General features: G+C 29.1%; 1 protein-coding gene across 2 annotated transcripts in view; it reads right to left on the reverse strand.

Moving 5' to 3' along the window:
* The window catches only part of LOC107166536 (cell growth regulator with RING finger domain protein 1-like), a 45,436-nt gene extending 29,080 nt beyond the window's left edge, over positions 1-16,356 (reverse strand). Inside the window, exons 1-2 of one of the 2 annotated variants that reach the window (XM_015515249.2) lie at positions 15,768-16,356; positions 4,094-4,248 (exon numbers count right to left, since the gene is read on the reverse strand). In XM_015515249.2, the coding sequence (XP_015370735.1) occupies positions 4,094-4,248; positions 15,768-15,877 (265 nt within the window). In that variant the 5' untranslated portion in view covers positions 15,878-16,356. Of the gene's footprint in view, positions 1-4,093; positions 4,249-11,287; positions 11,311-15,767 lie in introns of those variants that run through there. The other variant, XM_089216354.1, reaches the window with a different exon arrangement.
* Positions 16,357-22,801: the final 6,445 nt, after the last annotated feature.

The following is a 22,801-nucleotide window of genomic DNA, read 5'->3' on the forward strand; positions in this document are numbered from 1 at the left end:
ATACGATACATAAACAATAAGTACAAATCGCGATTCACTAACCAAAAAAATACCTTAGCGTAAAATACATTATCATATCCCAACTTCAAATATTTATTATTAAATCACTGATATCATAATAAGTCATCAATATTCCTGTATAAATGTATCTTTATACAATTACACGTCTTATCTCTGGTCAATATTTTTCAACTTTGTAGATTTAATGATCTAATTTAGAATTCTGAGTGAATCAATTTACTGAATTAATCTTACGATGTGTTAGAAAAAAATTCTTTAACGTGTCTGTCGTTATATTTTGGAGCTAAAAAAACTGATGTAAAGTCGCATTAATTTTTTATGAGTGTTTGAAGTAAAAATGTTGATAACATTGGATACCTATTCTGTATATATATATGTGTGTGTTTTTCTTACAGGTACGCAACGATTTATCATTGAATTCTAACTTAATACTTCCATAACCGTGATTTACTCAATGACAATGTACAACCCTAATATTATGTACTATCCACCAGAGCCTTCCTACGCTTTTTATGCCGAATAATAAATAATTTAAACAGTACTTCATAATATGATTCGAAGGTAAATAATTACATGTTTCTTAGCAAAAAATACATATAGCTTTATTGGCTACATGTATACCAATAGGATAGCATTATTACGTATATCATAATAATATTACCTACATTAAAATCATTAAAATATGTATTGCATTTAATATCTTTTTATTTTTTATTTTAATCATTGCCAGTTGAAACAAAACACAATAATTCTTACGAAAATTTAAAAATCAACAATTTAATATGAAGTTTTAAAAATATAAATAAATAAACACTGCAAGTTAAAACTTAAAAGCACTACTTTATATTATTATACTTTTATCCTGGGTTCTTGTGATCGCATTAATAATAAACATCAAGGAAACATACATCCGTTGTATACCTACTTAAAAAAAACGGTTTATAAGGTCCGGTTATGTGCAGAATAGCTGCCCCGACTATTTTTAAACATAGTGGAAAAACAATTTTTTAAATTGGTAATTATCACACAGGAGATTTTACCAGCTGTTAACTGAATCTAATTTGGTTACGACTTAAGAATAATCGTATTTGAAATGTTCTCTTATGCAAACCTGATAACTATATAACAGAGTAGTGGGTATATTCAGAAAATTATTTGTTTGATTTCATGTGCTGTTAGTGCAAAAACGAGAGTACCTATTCAAAAATATATAAATTAATATTCGTGATTGTCGTCAAATTGAATAGTAATAAATTAATGATAAGTACAGTCCTAAAAATTCTCTAATAAATTATTATCATTTTGGAATAAAAAAGTTAGATAATCATACTAAAAACGCCTCAATCCAATAACTCGCTAAGTTTTACTTACGTAAACAAACTCGAATTTTTAAGTTAATATACTCGTTTTAGTCGTTTGTACTCTGTGGTAATAATTCATATCACTATCCAATGAGTAGAATAATAATTTATAAAAATAGCATTGAATAATAGCATGATTTTTGGCGTCCTATATTATTCAAGTAATACTATTTCAGTACCTTCACGAGTTGGCATTCAAGAGATATTTGATGGGTATATAGAATTTTATGGAAGAAAATCAAATTGGCAATGATAAAAATAATTATTAATATTAGCACTCAAAACAAAACAAACATTTTGAAAAAGAATAAGTTTCAAGAATACTTTTAAAGTATACGAAGTATAGGTACTGTAACTGTTTCAAATAACATTGCAATACCTATTTATCGCAAAAAAATAGTTTACCTAGTTTAAATCCTTTGATACTCAGTAGTATGGAATAAAAACCACAAGTACTTTTATTTAAAATTAAATTCCTCCACTACAATAATTTAATATTATAACTTATTTGCGTACACCGAATTATCATAATATAGAAATAATATCAACATCAAAAACTTTACAGTTTATGTAATATAATTAGTAAATAAAAATAAATAAATATTCACAAAAAAAAACATATTTTGAACCACTAAATGCTGCAGTAGGCTTAACAATCAAACAAATCATCCACATTTGGCAAAGTGGTTCAAAATATTCAAACATCAAAATCATATTAAATTATTATTATAACACGATAAATAAGTGGAAATTAAAGCATTTATGCTGGATTGCACAAATATTGTATTGCATCAAGTTAAACGAATCTTTGAGTATTTGCCCGTAACTTGAATACAACGTAAAATCGACCATTGATTCATTCAATTTCAGTGAAACGTAAACAAAATATTTGTGTAACCCAGTATTAGAATAACTTAATCATTAAAAAAATTGTAACGATGATTATTGTATGAAGAAAAGTCGAACTTTACCACAAACATTATACACGCAACAGCGGCGAATAAACTAGGTAGTAAATAATATATCAATTTAATTTATTTTAAAAACAATAAAATTAAAATTATTATCAATTAGCTCAATAAAAGCTCTACATCATGTATGACTACTTATAAGTTATAATGCTCGTTGGTTTCTAACTAATAAACAATATTTAATTAAAATTATGTAATGCATATTTTACTCTAGTATTATAAAAACGTATAAATCAAACATAGAGTCCCTACCTCAATATTATGGAATATGATAATTCAAGGAAGCACTTACTTACAGAAAATATATTTTTTTATAATTCTGCATTTACATCATGAGGGTCGACAAATACTTTTGAATAAGTAATATTTTCGTAATGACATAGACTTTTTTTTAATCAAAATACTCATACGTATTGTTGTCTCTAGCTGTCTTGCTAATGCATAAAGAAATACACTATGAATACATACCAAAAGGTAGGGTCAGTTAACTTAAACATACGAGTAAATCGATCTATTATTAAACTTAAAAGCAAAAAAATTTTACGTGTTTTTTCATTGTTCTAAGAATATTTTAATATTTAAATGAGTTATAAGCGTGTAAATTAATTAAATTTTAAAAATTTTAAAACTCACTCAAAAATTAAAGATATTAAAAACCAACGAAAGAACACAAATAATGTTTTTACATTTAAGCTTGAACACAGGATTAAAACTACTGAACACAAATTTGCTGTTATCCGTGGTAGAGAAGAGATATGCCGGTTGTTAGATGAATTAACACGTAACATAGTACATTTAAGATAAAAAGAATCTAGGTAGTACACTAATAAAAAAAACAGGTTATAATGGATTCTTCCAAACGTAAAATTGTATGTGTTAATGTTAGTTAACGGAGACAATTCATGCGTGTACAACACGTCTTCTAAATTTAAATTTAGTTAATTTATGAATTATTTACTAAAGCGTTTAGCTTTCTAATAATATACAAAATATATATAGACGGGGAAAAAATATGCTTAGGGTTGTTTTCGTTATAAATCTTTCATTTTTTGAAGTCTAATATTATAAACTGGATGTAACAAAAGACGAAAATGATATGGTTAGTAAATAATTTAAGATTTAACTTTGTTAGAAAATTCCCCGAAAGAATAATTTGAAAAAAGTTTTGAATAAATATACTTCAAATGAAGTTGATACTTAAAAAAATTGTATTAAAAACTTGACTAGACTATGTCTTTTCTAAAAATTATAATTACAAAACTTATCTTGATAAGATATCTTGATATTTTTCAAGTTAAATATTTCTACAGCAAAAATTATTTACTATTATAAACAATATAAAATTAGCTGATGGACATTTTTAAAAGCTGCACATAATAGTATTTTAGTATCCTTTGATTCGAATAAATTCAAAGTCAAATTAATGATAAAATGTAATACCTATGTTATATACGATTTTAATACAGTATGTGTAACTTACGTAATTAATGTAACTTTTAATAATTAAAACTAATTATTAGTTTATCAATAAATTGATATTTAATGATAGTATCGGACTTGACTAATTGCATTCCACTCATTAAATTGCTGTTGGTATAAATATTTGCAGTAAAAATCGATTTTTAAATAGGTACCGTATATATCTAATTGTTTATGAAAAAAACAAAAAAATGTATAATTGGATGGTAATCAAACGTTTTAAAACTTCTAATTACTTAATGTATAATAAACAATATTTACCCGAGTAAGAAGAATTAGATGTTTCATGTAATTTAAATGTGAACGGTATGTGGACTTTCATCATTTTCATCTGTGGTATTCTTTGTTGTACAGGATGTACTGCGTTACCACCAAACATTAGTTCTTCGCCGTGCAGCCAAAATACTGTCATATTCCTAAAAATTAAACAATACAAATAAAATTATTAAATGATGACAAATTTAAATCAAAAAAAACTTTATTAAGATTTTATAAAATATAAATCATAACTTGCTGATTTTTTGTCTCTAATCTAACGTTTAATACAGAACTAAGTTCACTGAACGTTTATTTGCTAGTGATAAATACTAGTTGCTAAAGTATAAACTAGGTACTAATGAGGTCAGTGAACAAAAATCGAATATAATACTTCCAAACCTTATAATTTACTTAAATATAAAATATAATACGACTTGTCGTAAGTAATAAATTGTTAATTAAATTTATAGAAGGTACCGACGTTAAAATATGTTAGTACATTAATTTTTATTTAATTCAAGAATTTAATGAAAAAGAGAATAACTTCATATATTTTATTTTGTTAAAGTTTTAAAAATGAATTTCTGAGAAACATTTATTCTGTTATATTTTTAAAAACAGGTTATGGCTTTCTGGTAATGGTAGTACCTACACAAAATGTATGACACGTTGTATACCACAAGGTATAATATGGATTGTGCGAAAATTTAAAATGTAAATATTTTTTACAATCAAATAATATCAATCTACATCATGTACTTCGTATACGTTACTGTTGATTCCTTTAACAGCAAGTACATTTTACAACAGAATACTAATATTGTTGAAAGTTATTATTAAGGTTCATTTGGTTATATATAATTTAAAGCCATAGATACTACAAAAAATAATTTATGAAGAAAAAAAATGCTTATAATGACAACATAATATACCTACATTTTTAACTTCATATTTCATAGCAGAATATTTTCCGAAAATTTCCATTTATGAAAATAAAATTTTGATTAATTAGTTAACAAGTAATAATTATCTTAAATTTAGGTGAACAAAGAAGTGGACTAACAATTTTCAGATCACTCAGCTAAACGATACCTTAAACACTTATTACAAGATAGTACTCGTTTGAAATTACATTTTTTTTAAACATTGTTATGATTTCAAATTATGTGAAGAATATTATATATATATTTAATAGGTATACTTAATTTATACACTTATGTATCTATTTTCTGAATTAATGAAATTAACTAGTATTACAATTTTCATTTATATAGATATATCTACATTTAAAACATTTTTATGGGGGTCACATGGTTCACAAAAGGTTCCTAATCACTGGTATAAATATGCCTCGCATACGCAAATATGGTCTAGATATTAAAACACTAATGCCATTATAATTTCGAAATGTCGTACTTATTTAATCATTTTAGGTAGTCCTATTTATAACTTACAATAGTAAATAATAAACTAGATATGTATTTACTTAATAATTTACTATTGTCCATTTTAATTCGTAAAACAGTTCGCAACTATTATACAAAATATGTAAGAGTTTAATAATTAATCCAAAAATCATTACAGAAATTACGTGGATAGCAAATTAAAACGTAATTTTAACTCCACTCATATTGGCAATTCAACTTATTTATTGTTTTATTACTTCAGTGAATATCACTTTATAAGTTATCAAAGAAAACGTTATTAACACAAATAAAAACAGACAAAATAACTGGATAATTAACTTTGCTGTACTCAAAGCTGGTCAAATTAGTTATTTTTTATAACTAGTTGAAATTAAGTTAATTTAATACAAAAGCTAAGTTAGAATATAAGTAAGCTTCTGAAATAAATGTCTAATTTGTTTAGTTAGACATTAGATATAAGTATTTTTTTATAATTTAAAATATAAATTTAAAACCAGTTTGCTTAAAATATATTATTAGGTACATCAAATAATTCCTTAGTGTTTCGGTAACTAACTTAAATTATTAGTGGCCTAACTGATAATTTGATCAAACATCACAACTTTTAAGTATGCAGGTGCTAACTAATAACCTCTATTTCTTGGAAACTAATTGGAATAGCAATCATTAGAACACAGAACGTATAACAAAATAAACAATATAAAAATAATATGATACAAATGGTTGAAATATACAAGTTTATTGCATGATATACAATAATTATATTATAATTAATTAATATACTTCTCAATCAAATAACAACAGAAATTTAAACAAAATCAAAAACTGTATTAGGTACGAATTTTTATCTATAATCATATTATATTATAAAATATCCATTGAACGTGTCTTAAATATAATATTACCAATAATCTTTAGTATCATTCATAATAATCTGCGAACGTGATTTACCTAATAAATATTACTACCATATGATAGTACACAATACGTTGTTTTTAAATAGATTATTTGTTAATAATTTTTTTTTTTGATTTCAGTATTAGTATTTAAGTGAATAGGCTATATGATGTATATTTATTTTTTAATATAGAATAAAGTTAGTTTTAAACAAAATTATCTAAAACTTTTCATTTATAAATAATAATTATATACATTGACATTATAATTAAATATAAGGTCTATGCTAAAACATATATATTAAATGTATAATTTTTAAGTTTGCCTTAACTAATTATTGAATTTTATGTATAACACATAAAAACTATAACGTATATGAATAACAGATAACAAATAGGGTTTAAAAGACCACGGAATTGATTTAAACTTTTTCAAGACAAAATTACGTAAACAACATTTAATTCAGTGAAATAACTAATAATCAAAATTTCGAAGTCATTGAAAACCACATAAACTATTTAAAAACGTGTTAAAATATACACCAAACAAACTATATAGATATGTCATTAAAATATAAAAAACAGTTTCCTTGCTTTCCTTATAAAATATAAAATTACATGGATACTTCAATGAATTTTTTGTCGTGACAATTAAAATCCAAGAATTATGTTATTTGGGATCATTAAAAATAAAATCAAAAATATTATTTCCAGTTTTGATTATCACAATTTGCTGAAACTACATTAACTACTACCTAATATAATTAATACAATATTAAATCGTTTACACTAATGGACAAAATGTAATACGTATTACTAATGTAAACAAAATAAATATAGCTTATCCAATTAAAACGCAACTATCAGAAATAAATTAATAAAGAACATCAATATTTAGTTGGGCTGTTATTTAAGTGTAAATATTTATGTTTAGTCATGATCAGATGTTTTCAAGAAATATCTTAAAAAATTAAAAATTTCCTTTCAATATCTTTCTTTTTTATCAGTTAATACTTTAATAGAATAAATAAAACAGCAGTTCATTATTGTAAATATTAACAAAAATTAATTGACTATTGATACCAAAGAGATAGCCTTCACATTTCCTCGAGGAAATTCAACGAGAAATTAATAACTACTTAAAAAAAAACATAAATATAATGAACGTTCAAATTAAAACTTAACATTAATTCAATAAAGCTACCAATTTACAAGGTCACGAAAATATTTGATTCTGTATAACTGCCTGCAGGTTATAAAAACTTAGTTGGTACAAAAAAGAACCAAATATCCACATGTCAATACAATAACATAGATCTGTATTACTTAATTGTTTACATTTAAACATCGAGCTATATTAGAGTTTTAAAATAACATTACATAGGTACCTGATAAAAAAATATATATACGTAGATTTAAAATAAAAAAGCGGTAAGTGAGTCACTATAGGATCTGCTAAATTTGTATTTAATGGCATAACATTAAACATTGTATACCATATGAAAACTATTCTGAGTGAAGACCTATTATATTTCAAAGTATATTTTAGTATATTGTTGTGATAAAGTAATTAATTTTACTATAAGCATTACTACTACAGTAGATTAAATTCATTTTTTCAAAAAAAATTGCATTTAAAAATATTATTAAATGTATAAAATATAATAATATACACTAACAGTTCCAAAATTCCACCCAAAAATACACATGAATAATATTTTTAAATTAAATACATCGAAATAACTATTCTATTGGTTTTAATATGTAATTTCGTCTAAATTTGAATTAAAAATGTCTGTAAAAAATAACTATTGAGTTTAGATTTTTGATTAAAGTAAGAAATATTTATGAGATTCTGTGTTTTAATTTTCAATATAATAGGTATTTTAGCTATAAAAATTGAACCTCGACCTAAACATATATTGAAATAATTAAATTATTTATAATTATTTAATATCCACAAATTCTTATAAATAAATGAAAAATTTAAATAAATATAATAGGAAAATGTTTACAATATAGAACAAAAACTCTTATCAAATTGTATTAAAATGAATAAAACTATATATTCTTCACTTCATTTTGAATTAGTAATATTATGAGCACTAAAAAATATCCCAAAATAAAAATATTAAATTAAAACTTTGCAGTTCAAATAGTTTGATCCACCCACTCACCATTCAAATGACTGTGAAACAGGTTTAACTAATTAGAAATATATAATTAAATTACATTCCTATGTTGAATACAATTATACCAGAAAGACTAGGAAGTATACTCTATTATTTTACCCACCCAATGTTTAAAGCAGTTCGATTGAACCTTCATGAAGGTTGAAGTAAATGTCTGGAGCTAATGGCGTCACGCTGTACCGGGCGGACAGATCTCAAGTTCAGTATTTCAGATACCTACTCCCGAGCCTACTCCATAGCGTGGCATAATCTATTCTATAATAATATAGTTCAATTCGTTTCTACAATGGCGATCGGATACAGTTTATATTAGGATTTCACATTATATCATAATATGACCTTATTATTATGTCTATACTGTCTTCAACGAGGGTGTACAAGCCTCCATACAACTCTATTAACTCGTCAGAAACACGGCTTTAAAATTACTACGATGTGATCACCATCGGCTGTTAGCGATGATCAAATCAGTTATGTATAAATACCTAAGAATCAATCAGAAATAGAAAGTTCACGGTTAATAACACACATGGGAGGGTCAACGTACTATACCAGTTCAGCCGGTATTGGTATAGCATATTATAGTCATGTGGTGTACTGTTAACAGTTATGAAAAGAGTTGTTTAACTTGACTAACAACTGTCTCGTCTAATACTAATATATGTTCGCGATCGATAAAAAAAGTACAAACTACATACTGTATTCATGCATTTTGTAAATAATCGCATTTCTTTTGACCAGCACAGGAACGTCTATCGGGAATATGGGTATTACTAAAATTAAAAATTTGATAAATTTTTAACAACAAGATAATTTACTAGATAATTTAAAAGTTATCGCGGTGTTGACGAATGTTGTCAAAGTGATTGAAATACAAATGTATTTAAAAAAAAAACCATGCATATTGCATATATAATTTCTTATATTACCTACTACATATTAAGGCATCTTATGAGAAATTTCGTATTAAATTTCAAAAAAATTTTACTGAGAAAAATATGTATATACTCGTAATTTTGTCGTTAAAAATGTATAAGATTTTATATAGCTAATATAAATTTAACAATTTATTATAAGGTTTCTCACAAGTAGTATTTATGTTGAAATATAAAATTCTGAAAAAAAATTATATAGGTACCTAAGCATAATTTTTTTATGAAATTCGAGATCTAAAATAAAAATAAATTTTTAATTTAGCTATTTATTTTAATTCAAAAATATTATTCGCGAGTACACGAAACTTTTATGTTTATTATTATATTTTATATATTTATACTTACAGTTAACCATTTAGATTAATTTTTAACTATTGTCTATTTACACCACGGACCTATACACAACATTATATAGCGGTATTGACTCAAAAGTCAACTGATATTAATATATTAGGTATCTAGGTAGTAAGATAGTATACTATTATAATAATTTAATATTAATAATAGGTATACCTATAATAATGGTATAGTAAATGTAATATTTTCAGAAAAATCAATCTACCGTAATGCATTCCTACTAATTGTATTAACGTACTTCCAAGCGACCAAGCACCTTAGTAATAAATAAATAAATTGTAAAATAAATACTTTATGATACCTATCAATATTAAAAAACATATTATCATGCAATACACTTAGTAAAATACGAGTATATAGTCTGACGACTATCTTCGTTCATAATCATTTAAGTATAAAATGATTAATCATCAAATTAAATTTAAATTTAAGACATACATTACAGTGACGAGGCACACTCAACACTTAGGTAGGTAATCGCTCAGTACGGTGCCTAATTTCTCCCTTTTTAATCTTATTGTCCTCCTATTACTTTGAATGAACATTTTTTTACTTTTTACCATCAAAGCACCAATTAAATATATACATCATAGTAAAACCAATATATTCGTCGCCCAGTTAAGAATTTAAAACGACCTGTGCCTATGAGATGTAGTTGCAAAATAGAATATGATCCAACTATGTTCTTGTTTTTTCAACTATGGTATTACCTACAATGATCTGTTAATTAAAAAAATGTTGTCTAAAGGAATTTTTCAAAAAAAACAAATATATATAAATTAATATATTTAATACGATGTTTAAATTTCTCATAAGTCATAACTTATAAATTTTTAAAGCAATTTAAAATATCGAAGATTTTACATTGACGAAAATCCATTTAAAACTTTCTATACGCAGCAGAGTAACTTCCCAGGTTTTTGTTGGACTGGATATTGCTACTGGACGACTCAAAAATAATATAATATTACGCCGCCCGCTATTTGTTTACAATCGAACCAACATTGACGAAGTCAACGGCATTCAACACCCATGAATAAAATAAATAAACAAACAAAACTCGTAATTCCACCGGCGCGAAACAACTTTCTTTCCGATCCCGTTGCAAAAATTTCAACGACGGCTTAACGGCTGTTGCTCGCGTGCGTCGCAAAAATAATCGAGTGACGTGTCGTTTTTCTCGAAGGGTGATGTCCTCGCCGATTTAAAAAATAAAGACATAAAACAGTGAACCGTTCCGTCGACTTTGTACTCGTCAACATAATACTGTTTACATCATATTACATTATTACGCATTATTATTATACTATTGCACTCATCACACGCCGCGACTGCTTAACAACGATATAAATAATAATATTATAATAACATTTTCGTTTTGAAACTTTACCTCAGCATCATCCGCGAGAATATTATCGTATAATACACGTATCATTATTACACGCACATGCACGCGAATACGTGTCTTTCGTACGAATTACGCAACACAACACACAGATTTTGCATACAAATTTAAGGGGGGCGGACGGCCGCCGATCGGTCGACCGTAGTCGTCGGCGGTATTATTATTGTTGGTTGGTTTTTTTCCTACATTTTTGTTCCCTACTCGTGATTATTATTTTGACCTCGACGACAACGACGAGCGAAAATTATTCTTTTTTCAAAACGTGCGTCGTCGTTGTCGATTCATTGGACCATTGCCGCCGTGCATCGCGATGTATATTGTATATACGTTATAATAATAAATAATAATAATAATATTATAGTGTATTAAACATGAACACGGATGGCCGCATGATATAAAATTCGTGACGATACAATAGAGTAAAATATTTCTGTTATTGTTACCACCGATATATATTTTTTTCGGTCCAATCCCGCAGAGCCGTAAGGCATGAATCCTCATACTACCTATATTTTATCCTCTGTAAATGGAATTGAATTATCGATGCGAAGAAATGTGTATACACGATGCTTTTTCGTTTAGGGATAGTCACCCGCCGATAAATAATAATAATAACAACAATAAAAATGATATACAATATCATGGCAAGGGGATGGCAGACAACTACATAGTATGCATATACACAATACCTGTGGTCGAAATAACACTCTCTTTCTTTGTATATTTCACGATCAGATTTTCGTAAATGCACCATAGGCATTGGGCACCTTCATTTATTCCTCCCTACATTGGAATCCACAAAATAATCGAAACTAACATATTCTCATGATCTACTTTATTCGCTATTAATTTATTGTATACTCAACAAAAATGTGACAAAAAACACTTCATAAATAGAAAAATAATATTTTCTGGCAATTTTTGATTCTATGTTAATCTACATAAGTAGTAATATAGAAAAATACTGAAATGGTGTTGTTTGGAATAAATCTTTCCAATTTATCTATCGGACGCGATGATACATGAGAAAATCGACCTATATCAAAACGACATTTAATTTGTGAATTTTTGTCTCAAAAAATATATATAAGTAGGTATGTGTTATGTGTAGGTACCTATTTCAAACAAAATTCTGGATTCTATTTTCAAATTTGGAAGAAATATGAGAACCTCAAATAAAATATATCAATGGCATATTATTATAGGCAGATTATAGGTTTGGTAGTTGGGTAAAAATAATAAACTATTAAAACAGCTATCAAAAAACGAATTAGCCCATACTAGTAATGGCCCACGGGATTTTCTTAGTAGGTCGCCGGTCGTTGTCAATTAGCGATAGTAATTTCCAACTAATTGCTTTTCCTCCTTCTCAAGACTTATTTTTATGTTTCAGTATTTATATTATATATTATATCTCTTATTATATACTTCAATTTATATTCGTATATTATTTATTTAATAACTATAGTTTTTTAAACTTTAACGAGTAATCTAGCGAGTAATATATCAATGTTATGTAACATTTAACCCTTGACTCCTATTACTATTATAGTCTCTTATAATTTCGGTCTGTTTGAAAATAGAACAAGTATCTTCTATGTTAATTCATTTTAAATAATAATACGTAAATGCAAAGCGAGGTTTATTTACATAATATGTATCTAACCAATGATTATCAATATATATATTACGATATTACGGTCTTGTAGATCTTGAGTCTAGAGTTTAGAGTTTAAACTATTTAGAGTCACTCTAATAGGGTGATAGATTTTGAAGTCTTGTAGAGTACACTTGTAAATATATATATGTGTGTGTATCTATAATACATTATATATTGAATTGTGGCCGAAATACATTATAGATCTAAATAGAAAAAGAGGTTATTCTCAATAGACTAAGAATTGGTTTAAACACTTTCACACAGGGACACCTTATGGCTAAGACAGATACGCACTTATGCTTAACAGCAACAGAAACAACTCCATCAAGCACATCATCGTATTCTACCCTAACTTCTACGAAGCCAGAAATGAATTTAACATGAAAATATATATGAAGCAATTGATCAATTGATCTAATTGCAAACCCCTTTAACATAATTTCTTATCTCAATAAAATTTTAATGTGCTATTTAAAGTAAAAATGTAATATTTTTGTAAGCTTATAAAAATAGCGGATTTTTAGATTCTTAAAACTTTGAAAGCTTAAAATATGATGCTAATACGTTCTAAAAAAACCCATAAAATATTCTCTAAACATTCTTTAAGCTTGTAAATGTGCAGATGATAATAAGATTTATTTTATAAAATAGTTCAAAAAAAGAATAAATAACTGTTATGCGCCATTCCTTAGGTAACAGGTAAACTATTAAAAATACAAAATATAAATAGTAATTGAATGTTTGGTAATTTATATAATTCTTAAATAAAATTATTTTTTGGCCTAGAAAAAATTGTTGCTATAAAAAATCAACAACATATATTATTTTGAATGAGAATATATTCTAGAATATAAAAAATAGGCAAAAAATATTCTCTTATAGTCTTATATACATGCTATGATTAAATATATAAAATACATTTTTCCTACGAATTCTGTGATGCATAAATCGTCCACATTTTTCATCCTCGTGAAAGTGCATAAAGCCAATAAAAATATTTAAAAACCTAAAGATCCGTTCTCTAGAGTTATAACTATTGAACATATACCTATGTCGTATATATTAACTATAGTTAATGCTAAAAATAAAAATAAAAAATATGCATATCAGTTTTAACATTATCATTCTAGCTTAGCAGTACGGTACTAATTTATTTGGTCTTCTTTATGATTGTTACTCATTTTACTTAGCTTACACTGTGAACGTTTGAAATAATAATTTTTTCCCCCAATTCTATGCAATCTCATAACATTCAGTTCATAAAAGGACCGATTTAGATTGTTGCACAACGTTGTCGGACAACTGGTATAATATTATTTCAAGAAAATACCGTTAGAATTAACAATGCTAGCAAAATCTTGTTTTATTTTACCGTATGAACACCACTGGTCTCAAAAAATTTGCATTTTAACCCGTTTGATAAAAACTCGACCGGTGGTTCACAACATTGAAAATATTAACCTCGTTCCACTACTTGTTTCACGAATGACAATAAACTTGAGTTTAATCTATAATACTTTTAGTCCTCTTTTACCATATGTTTTAAATACGGTTGGCAGGATAGCTATAAACATTCGTGATTTACCTATCTATTCCTATTTTAGTTTTTCTAATTTTTATCCAGATCACAAAATTCCTTAAGGCAATTTAGCACAACTGAGTTATCCTTACTGTAAATAAACCGTTATTTACTAATTAATTTAGAAATGTATATCTAAACAAGTGCCTTATTCATTTTACAAACTATACCTACCTAACAAAATTATATTATATTTGCAGTTTACATAAGTATTTTATTGAGTAATTTATTTAGTTACCAACGTTTTTATTTCTTTTTTTTTAATGGATATGAAATAATTATAAACTCATATATTTTTATACAATTGTACACGTTTATGGTTTATAATTCTTTGTTTGTTTAAACCTATTACTTATAAACAATTTAATTTTTGGATTAGATTATTTATTACTGATAATATAAGCATTGATTAAATAATTACGGAAATATATTTTATACTGATCTTCTAATACTACCTATCTACTGTAGAGATTATTCTTATTGCGGCTACGTAAGCACTGACATTGTAACCACAAACTACTATCAGAATATATTCAAACCTACAAAACACAAATACGATATCTGTATTTCTATATATAATATTATCGTTATGAACACGGTACCTAAACAACACACAATTTTATCTTGTGTTTTAAAATATCGTATTATAAGAGGTACATCGTCCACACGTTTATGCTTCCTAAAATCAAAAACCGAACGGAAAAGAATATGCAAAAACATGGTCGCTCAAAATATTAAAATATACAGGTACATAGGTATTAAACAACAAGATATTTTTATCAAAATCACACCATATACATTGCGGAGTGTTAGTAGTGTTACACTAATACACTGTGTGAACGTCGTAAAGTCAGGTCTGTCCATGAAAAGTGAATGCAACCAGAGAGTGTAGGTAGATATTATTATACTTAATGTGATGTTATTGAAAGTTTAGAGCTATATCATCTTAACATATTTTATGGTATGGAAAATATTGTGGCTGATCGATAACTATTTTTTCCCAACAATACAATATCGGTAGGAGGTAGGTTAGGTATTCATTTTACGTACCTTATTGCACCTACATACACAATACACAGTCATAACACCTTATTGTAAATACGATGATCGGAGCGAGCTGTAAACTAAATATCGTGCCTACTGCCTACCACTTACATACCTATATTATTAAGGCTGTCTAATCACTATCATTACTTGCTGTAATAACGCGACAGCAGATGACTTACCTCATTATCAGCAAGAACATGGCGCAGAAGCACATGAGCACGGCCAAAACGGACAGAATATTTGAGAACTCCGCCACGGACACGAGCATCGCAGTCATGGCGACCAACATCGCGCGGCCGATGAACGTACTAACGATTGACGATGGCGGTGTGCTATGCGGTGCCGACCTGTGGTCGGGCAAGACGAAGCCGAAAAATCCAAAAAAAAAAAAAAAAAACGCACCTGGCGCCTCGTCGGCGGTTTGCTATGCACTATATTGTATGCCTCTCGCGACTAGACGGATGTGGTTAAAAAATCCGTTCGGGGGTACGGGGGAACCCCGTGTTCCGATCAGTCAAACTCATAAAAATCGCGATAAACGGTGAGTAAAAAACCTCTTATGACGAAGGGACGGGCACGCACAATCGAGAGAAAAAAAAACAAAATGCCGCAGTTTGAGTAACGCGGAAAAACGTCTATTTTCCACCGGTTCTCGATGTGTGTCTGTCGGTCGGAGGCGAGCAAATCGCACGCGACGTACTGTGATAGTCGTACACCGTCTCGTCCGGACTGCGGTAGTGTGGCTGGTGACGCTGGTGTAGCGCTGCACTCACACCTCACACTCACTCGGACGCACGCGCAGACACAGCGCGCGCAGAAACACTACCACAAAGAACGGTGGCGGTGACGGCGCGCGTCGGTTACGGCGATAAGCCGATAGCATATAACACTCGCACGGGCACGACGGAACGCAACGTAACGCAACGGTAACGGAAAACGGGATGCGGCCCGTCCGCGTGCGTTCGGCGTTGGTTGTCTCGATCGCGGGTGTCACGGCGAGCGCGGGGAAATGCGAACGCTGCCGCCGTCGATGCCCGATGGTGGAGAGTTGTAGTGCACGGCGATATATTTACACCGCGGCCGTACCGGTCTATACGTTCCTGGATGGCCGGCGAGTGGCGGCAACCGGTGGATGTGAAAGCATAGCGCCGCCGATGAGTCGACGACAAAAAAACGTCCCACCATCAATGAGCTGATAGAATGTGTGGCGGTCGTCCGTCCCACCACGCGAGACTGCGATTCCACGCGCCGCCGACATATTATGCTACTATTATAATACATCGCGTGACGCACGTGATTCGTATAATATAATTATTGTTATAGACGTTAGAGTGTTGCACTAAACGTGTCTGTCCATGAATCATGGAGGACGAAGGGGGCATTCACCTAACCGTTTGGATCCATTATTTTCTTATTCACCCTGCAGAGTAAATAATAAAATATATGCAGGTAGCGTACATCACATGAACCCTTCTAATCCTGCCTCCATGTGCGTAGTATACATGGGACTATGGAGGCTACCACCCCCACACTACACAGAAATTGTTGTAACCCTCTCACGGTGTTTAATTTCAACTAAAAAATTTATCCCAAATTATATACTTTTTAATATTTTTAGAATTTTCGCTGAAATTCATCAGGGCTTCAAACATTAGCAGTGTTTATTGACAATTATTATAGTAGGTACATACACATATTATATATATTCTTATTTATTTCCATTGTAAACATGTTTATTTATAGATCAACAATTTAATTCTTTTATCTTTTATATGATATTGGAAGATAAAATGTCAGATTATAATAAGGAGTCAAATACAAATTGGTTTTTTCTTGAACATTTTCTCTTTCCCTTTAATTCAGGTTAAATATTGGAATTTTTTGGAATTAATTTTTAGTCATATATAGCCGCCACGAATAATTATGCCAAACTACGCCCATACCTCGTTAATAGCATTATTAGTAATACATCAAGGAATATGAAGCAGATGCAGTACTCAATTAAAAATTAAAAATCGTAAACCTATAAAATAAATACTTAGTATGGTATAATAGGAATATAGGATACTCGACAGTATTTTCATTTTCATCGCATAAATTTTGATTGAGTTTTGTTTGTTTCAGTCCAGCTATCCGCAAATATTTTTTTAAAGATATATACTTTTTTTTAAATTTGATGAAATTGGTTATTTACACGTTTAATATTTATTATGTCAATGTCAATACAATTGTTTTGGTTCGGTTAAGAAGCTTGAAAATTGAATAAAAGATTCCGATAAACTTGCAAGACTACGTATATTCTAATATTATATTTTAAACAATTAATAATGTTTGATTTCTAGTAATACTAAATTTATTACATACTTAAATTTACAGTTTATTTCAAGAAAAAAAAAAATCAATTTTATAAAAAAATATTGATATTAGGCCAGTGGTAAGGATACGGCTTAATTCGAATCAGTTTCCGACATTCCAGGCAACACACATCCGAATTGGTTCCCAATATTCGGAGAAAGACATAAGCACCTAACATAGGCGGAAATGGGGGGGTGGGGCTAAGCCCCCCCCCAACCAAAAAAAAATTTTTTTTGTCAGGTTTCATGTAAAATGCTTATTATTTATTAAAAATATTTTATTTGAATAGTATGTATGTATGTGTGTATGTACTGGGGCTTACACATAAACGCTCAAATGTGTTGACTCAGGGTAAAACGAGCCACAAAATGGTCACATCCATTTCGGTTCTCACGATGGTCTACGTGACCGAAATGGCTGGGTCAGCACATACCGAAGGCCCTGTGACGGACCGTTGCGACGAGCGCGATCGGTGTTAGTCAGTCGAGTAAAGTCTGGAAAGAGTGAACGACCCGAGCGTATCTACACACAGCATCTTTTAAGTTTTATAACAGAGCATCCTTTAAGTTTTGTAACAGAGCGTCAAATATAGTTTTAATCAGAACATTTCATAAGTCGTAATAATATATCAGTGTTAATAATATTAACTTAATATATTCATTTCTAAAGTGTTTAATTTAATAAATCACCAATCATATACCTATAGTAAATCCTTGTGTTATTTCATTTGATGTCAATATCTACCATTTGAATACTGTCGTATACGCCACGCAAAGGCTTGACGTATAAAACAGATATATTTCGGTTTCCAATTCTCTAACCGTCGAACAAGTAAATTATCGACACCTGCTGTATGAGTTTTATTTAAGTTCTTTTGGTGACCACGATAACGAGTGCTGCGCAAAAGGATAATTAAATAGAAGTCCAACAGGATTTACACTATACAACTCTAAGGTTACTTTACTCCCGAACAACTGACCACTATAACGAGTACTGGATATTCGAGGGTGAGATATCTTAAACCTAGACAAAGTTTTACTCTTTCTCGACTGACCACGATAACGAGTGCTGGACGAGAAAATAAGTACTATAGTGCAGGGGCGTCTCCAGACCTTGGCTATGGGGGGGGGCGAAATAATAAAAAAATAAATATTAATTTACATGAGAATATGGGATTCAGATACTGAGTGATGAACCATTTTTTTTTCAACTTTTGTAATTTAGAACTATAATAGTCTCCTATCTATAAAATATTTATGTAAGCTAAAAGGGTACTGAAAATTATTATCAGGAACATTAGTTGATTCTAAGAATCTTGCCTTTACATGATCAGTTTGACTACCTTTTTCTATATAATCACCAATATCATTACTTATACTAATAGTCGTTGAAAAAGGAGTATTAGTATGTTCATTAATTGGTGGTTGTTCATTTTTATTAGTTAGATCTGGAGATGAATGTACCTGTGTCACAGAAGTTCTTTTTTTTACCCAAGATGATATCGAACCACTGTTTTTTCGTTTGTTATCGGTCATCATACGGAAATATTACAAACTTTATTGTTTTTACTCAACCAAAATAATAATATATAAATAATTATGTATAAATAAATAAATTAATAATTAATAAACACAAGGCACAAGTCAGTTGTAGACTACTATTTAATTTATCATATTATCATAACGACATAACGTATTATCATATTTAAATCTATAACACTTATCAGTTGACTCCACTTATCAGTTATCATGGCCATGTGGAGTAGTTGCAAGGTTTATAGATACTAGTATGATACTATATGATCGCGAATACGTGTTTTGATAACAAGATAATATTGTGAAATTACTGAAATTTCATATTATATAAATGTCAAATAATTTAATATAAATTATAAAATTTACTAATAATTACTATGCAAGTCAGTCACCTTACGGGGGGGGCGATCGCCCCTTTCGCCCCCCCCACAAGGACGCCCCTGCTATAGTGTCTTACTACCTGTTTTTAAAAGTGTTATTCACCACAACGTCGGTGTGTCCACTCGTAAGATAAAATATTCTAAAAAAGGAGTAAAGAAAAACAGTGACACTTGGTTTTTTTTTTAAAAGGAATTAAATATAATACAATATATCAAAAAACAAAATAATAAAATGAAACTTAAAAATACTGCTCGTTAACTACGACAATAAGCGAAACAAAACAAAAGCCCCGTTCCCGCCGCAGACGTCGCCTTATGCAGTATAGTAGCAATTTTGATGACTCGGCTTGATTGACTTCTGCTTCGTATGTTATTTTAATATTTTATAATTTCGTTATATATACAACAATACCATACGACGGTGGAGTACACTTCACAATTATTTTTAAAAAAATCGATAATATCAAACAATGTTTGAACATTATGTAAACCTTGGCGCTTAGGTATGTCATAAGTTGAGTAAAACAAGTATAGAATAGTAGATTGACGCTTTTATCCTACAATTTTTGGCGCAAATGATTTGTAATTTTTGTACCTTTGACACTTACGTCATACAGCCCCAATATTCTAGATTGGTGACATGACAACGATGTGGGCTGAATTTGTCAGTATTGCAAACAAATGCTGTAAATCATTTCATAGCAAGTTCAACAGTTGCTTCTATTCCGCACATACAAATATCTTTCAATTCATCGACATACATCGTTGTAACATCATTACATTCATCGCGCTCCACTTAGAATCATAAAAATACGTTTTATTATTATTTAAATTGTATCGTTCATAAGTAAATATTGGTTTTTATTTTAATAAGGCGCTATCCGCAAACGAATATATGACACGAGCCGCATTATGCAATAAATTACAATTTAAAACAATATAAAGAGGTATATATTCTTTAATAAAATAGTCTTATATAGGTATGTCGTCTTTGTTCAGAATCATTGTTCATCAGGTATATCTATAATTATTTATCATTAATTTCATTTTAAAACATCTACTATACCTATAGTGTCCTTCTCAATTACGAAATACACTGATACACATCTATAGTATACCATAATATTGTAATAACTCAAAAATAAAGAAGTGGTAATAAAATATAAAGTAAATAATTGTAAAAATATAATTAAATAAATATAACTATGGCTCCTGCCAATAGTTATATTAAATGGTGTGTATAGATAAGTTATGATATGTAAATATTGTTGTAAATATTGTTAGGGGTAAGTTAACTATAAATAAGGCGCTTGCCAATATTTATATTATAATGGTAATTATTGGGAGTAAATAGATGTTATGAGTGCGTATCGTTCTCTACTCTTATAAGAGCTGGAGGATGGCACTAGTTATGAATATTTAAATTATCTAAATTTGAGCTATTACCTTCCTCCCGATCGTCGGAAGGTTCTCGAGGTCGTGATTCGAGAACGATCAAGTACACCGTAATAATAAAATATTAATTATTAAATTATAAAAAATTTAATAAATACAATAGGTATAATATATGAAATTATATAAATATATGAATATTGATGCGCATGCACCTACCTTATTCGCAGCTGTGTTTGATATGCAGTTGACGTAATAAGATGTCTGGTGTCGAAAAGTTTTTAGGTGCTCCTGCACTCTTGAGGTTGTTTTAGTCGGTAAAATACGATTGCGCGCATTTTACCTTTTTCATAATACGATTGCCCACGTTTTAATGGGACAATAGAACATACGTTTTGGGTAAGATATATGTACGATTGCTCGTAAAACTTCATGCGATGTTGCCAAACTACGATATGATAAATATAATAATTATATAATAAAAACTCGTATGCATAATTTAATTTAGTAGTAGTATTAAAAAAATATTGAAGGTAATTTAATTTTGCTTGATCTAAGAGTTTTCAATAATAATTTAGTCAAAATTCATACATGCAGATTCAATGCAATTAAGAATAAAATAGACGAACAAATCATAAAATGCATATAAAAAATATCCTAATATGTTAATTAATGTATACCATCAAGGCATCAACAGTCTAAAAATAAAACGAGATTATAATATTATTTTTACAATTTTTTAGGTTTATAAAGCTGGCTTTATTGGTTAGGTTAGGTTCTGGCTAATTTCACTTAAATAAATAATTAATTCGTCAGGGGTCTTGTTATTTTTATAACATTATATTATTATATAAACTAATAGTTTTACATATTATTGAGTAGCTTATCTTTTTTTGCCATTTTATTAGTAGAACCTTGTGAAAATGTGACTCAACTACATACATATGAGTATATGGTGGGAATTCAAAATTACGATATAAGATGAGATAATCAGATAAATACGACAATAATTATCTTAGAATTTGTATCATCGTGTTATTAAATTTGGCAATATTGCACGATCGTGTAATCGTATTTAACACGCGCAATCGTAAACCAAAATGGTACGCGCGCAATAGTAATGCGCGCAATCGTATTGTACCCGTTTTAGTGTTGGGTGGTGCTCATGCACTTACTTAAGAGTGGTGCTCATGCACTGATGGAAGGAGACGACGTGGTCCAGCCAGCCAGGGTCGTAGGTGGCTCCACCAAAAGGCCTCTTTGTAGTTTGTTTCCAAAGACATTAGCATTGTCTTTGGCAACAGAGATCCTCATTGGACCATCCCCTGCTCTGGTGGCACACGAAATAGCTCACACGTGTTGTGCCAGATAGTCACAACTACGTATAAGTTCCCATGTAACCAAATAATATAAATCGTTCCTTTCATCAGTGGACAATGGTGTTTTTTGTTGGATTTTAACTGTTATCTGCGTGCGACAACTTGACTGTTATTTATTTTATTGAATATTTAAACAACATACAATCATGATATGTGAGCATATTGTAACAAT

Source organism: Diuraphis noxia, unplaced genomic scaffold, assembly GCF_037042655.1.
Source record: "Diuraphis noxia isolate RWA-SAM2 unplaced genomic scaffold, SU_Dnox_SAM2 contig0001, whole genome shotgun sequence".
In the NCBI taxonomy this organism is placed as follows: Eukaryota; Metazoa; Arthropoda; class Insecta; order Hemiptera; family Aphididae; genus Diuraphis; species Diuraphis noxia.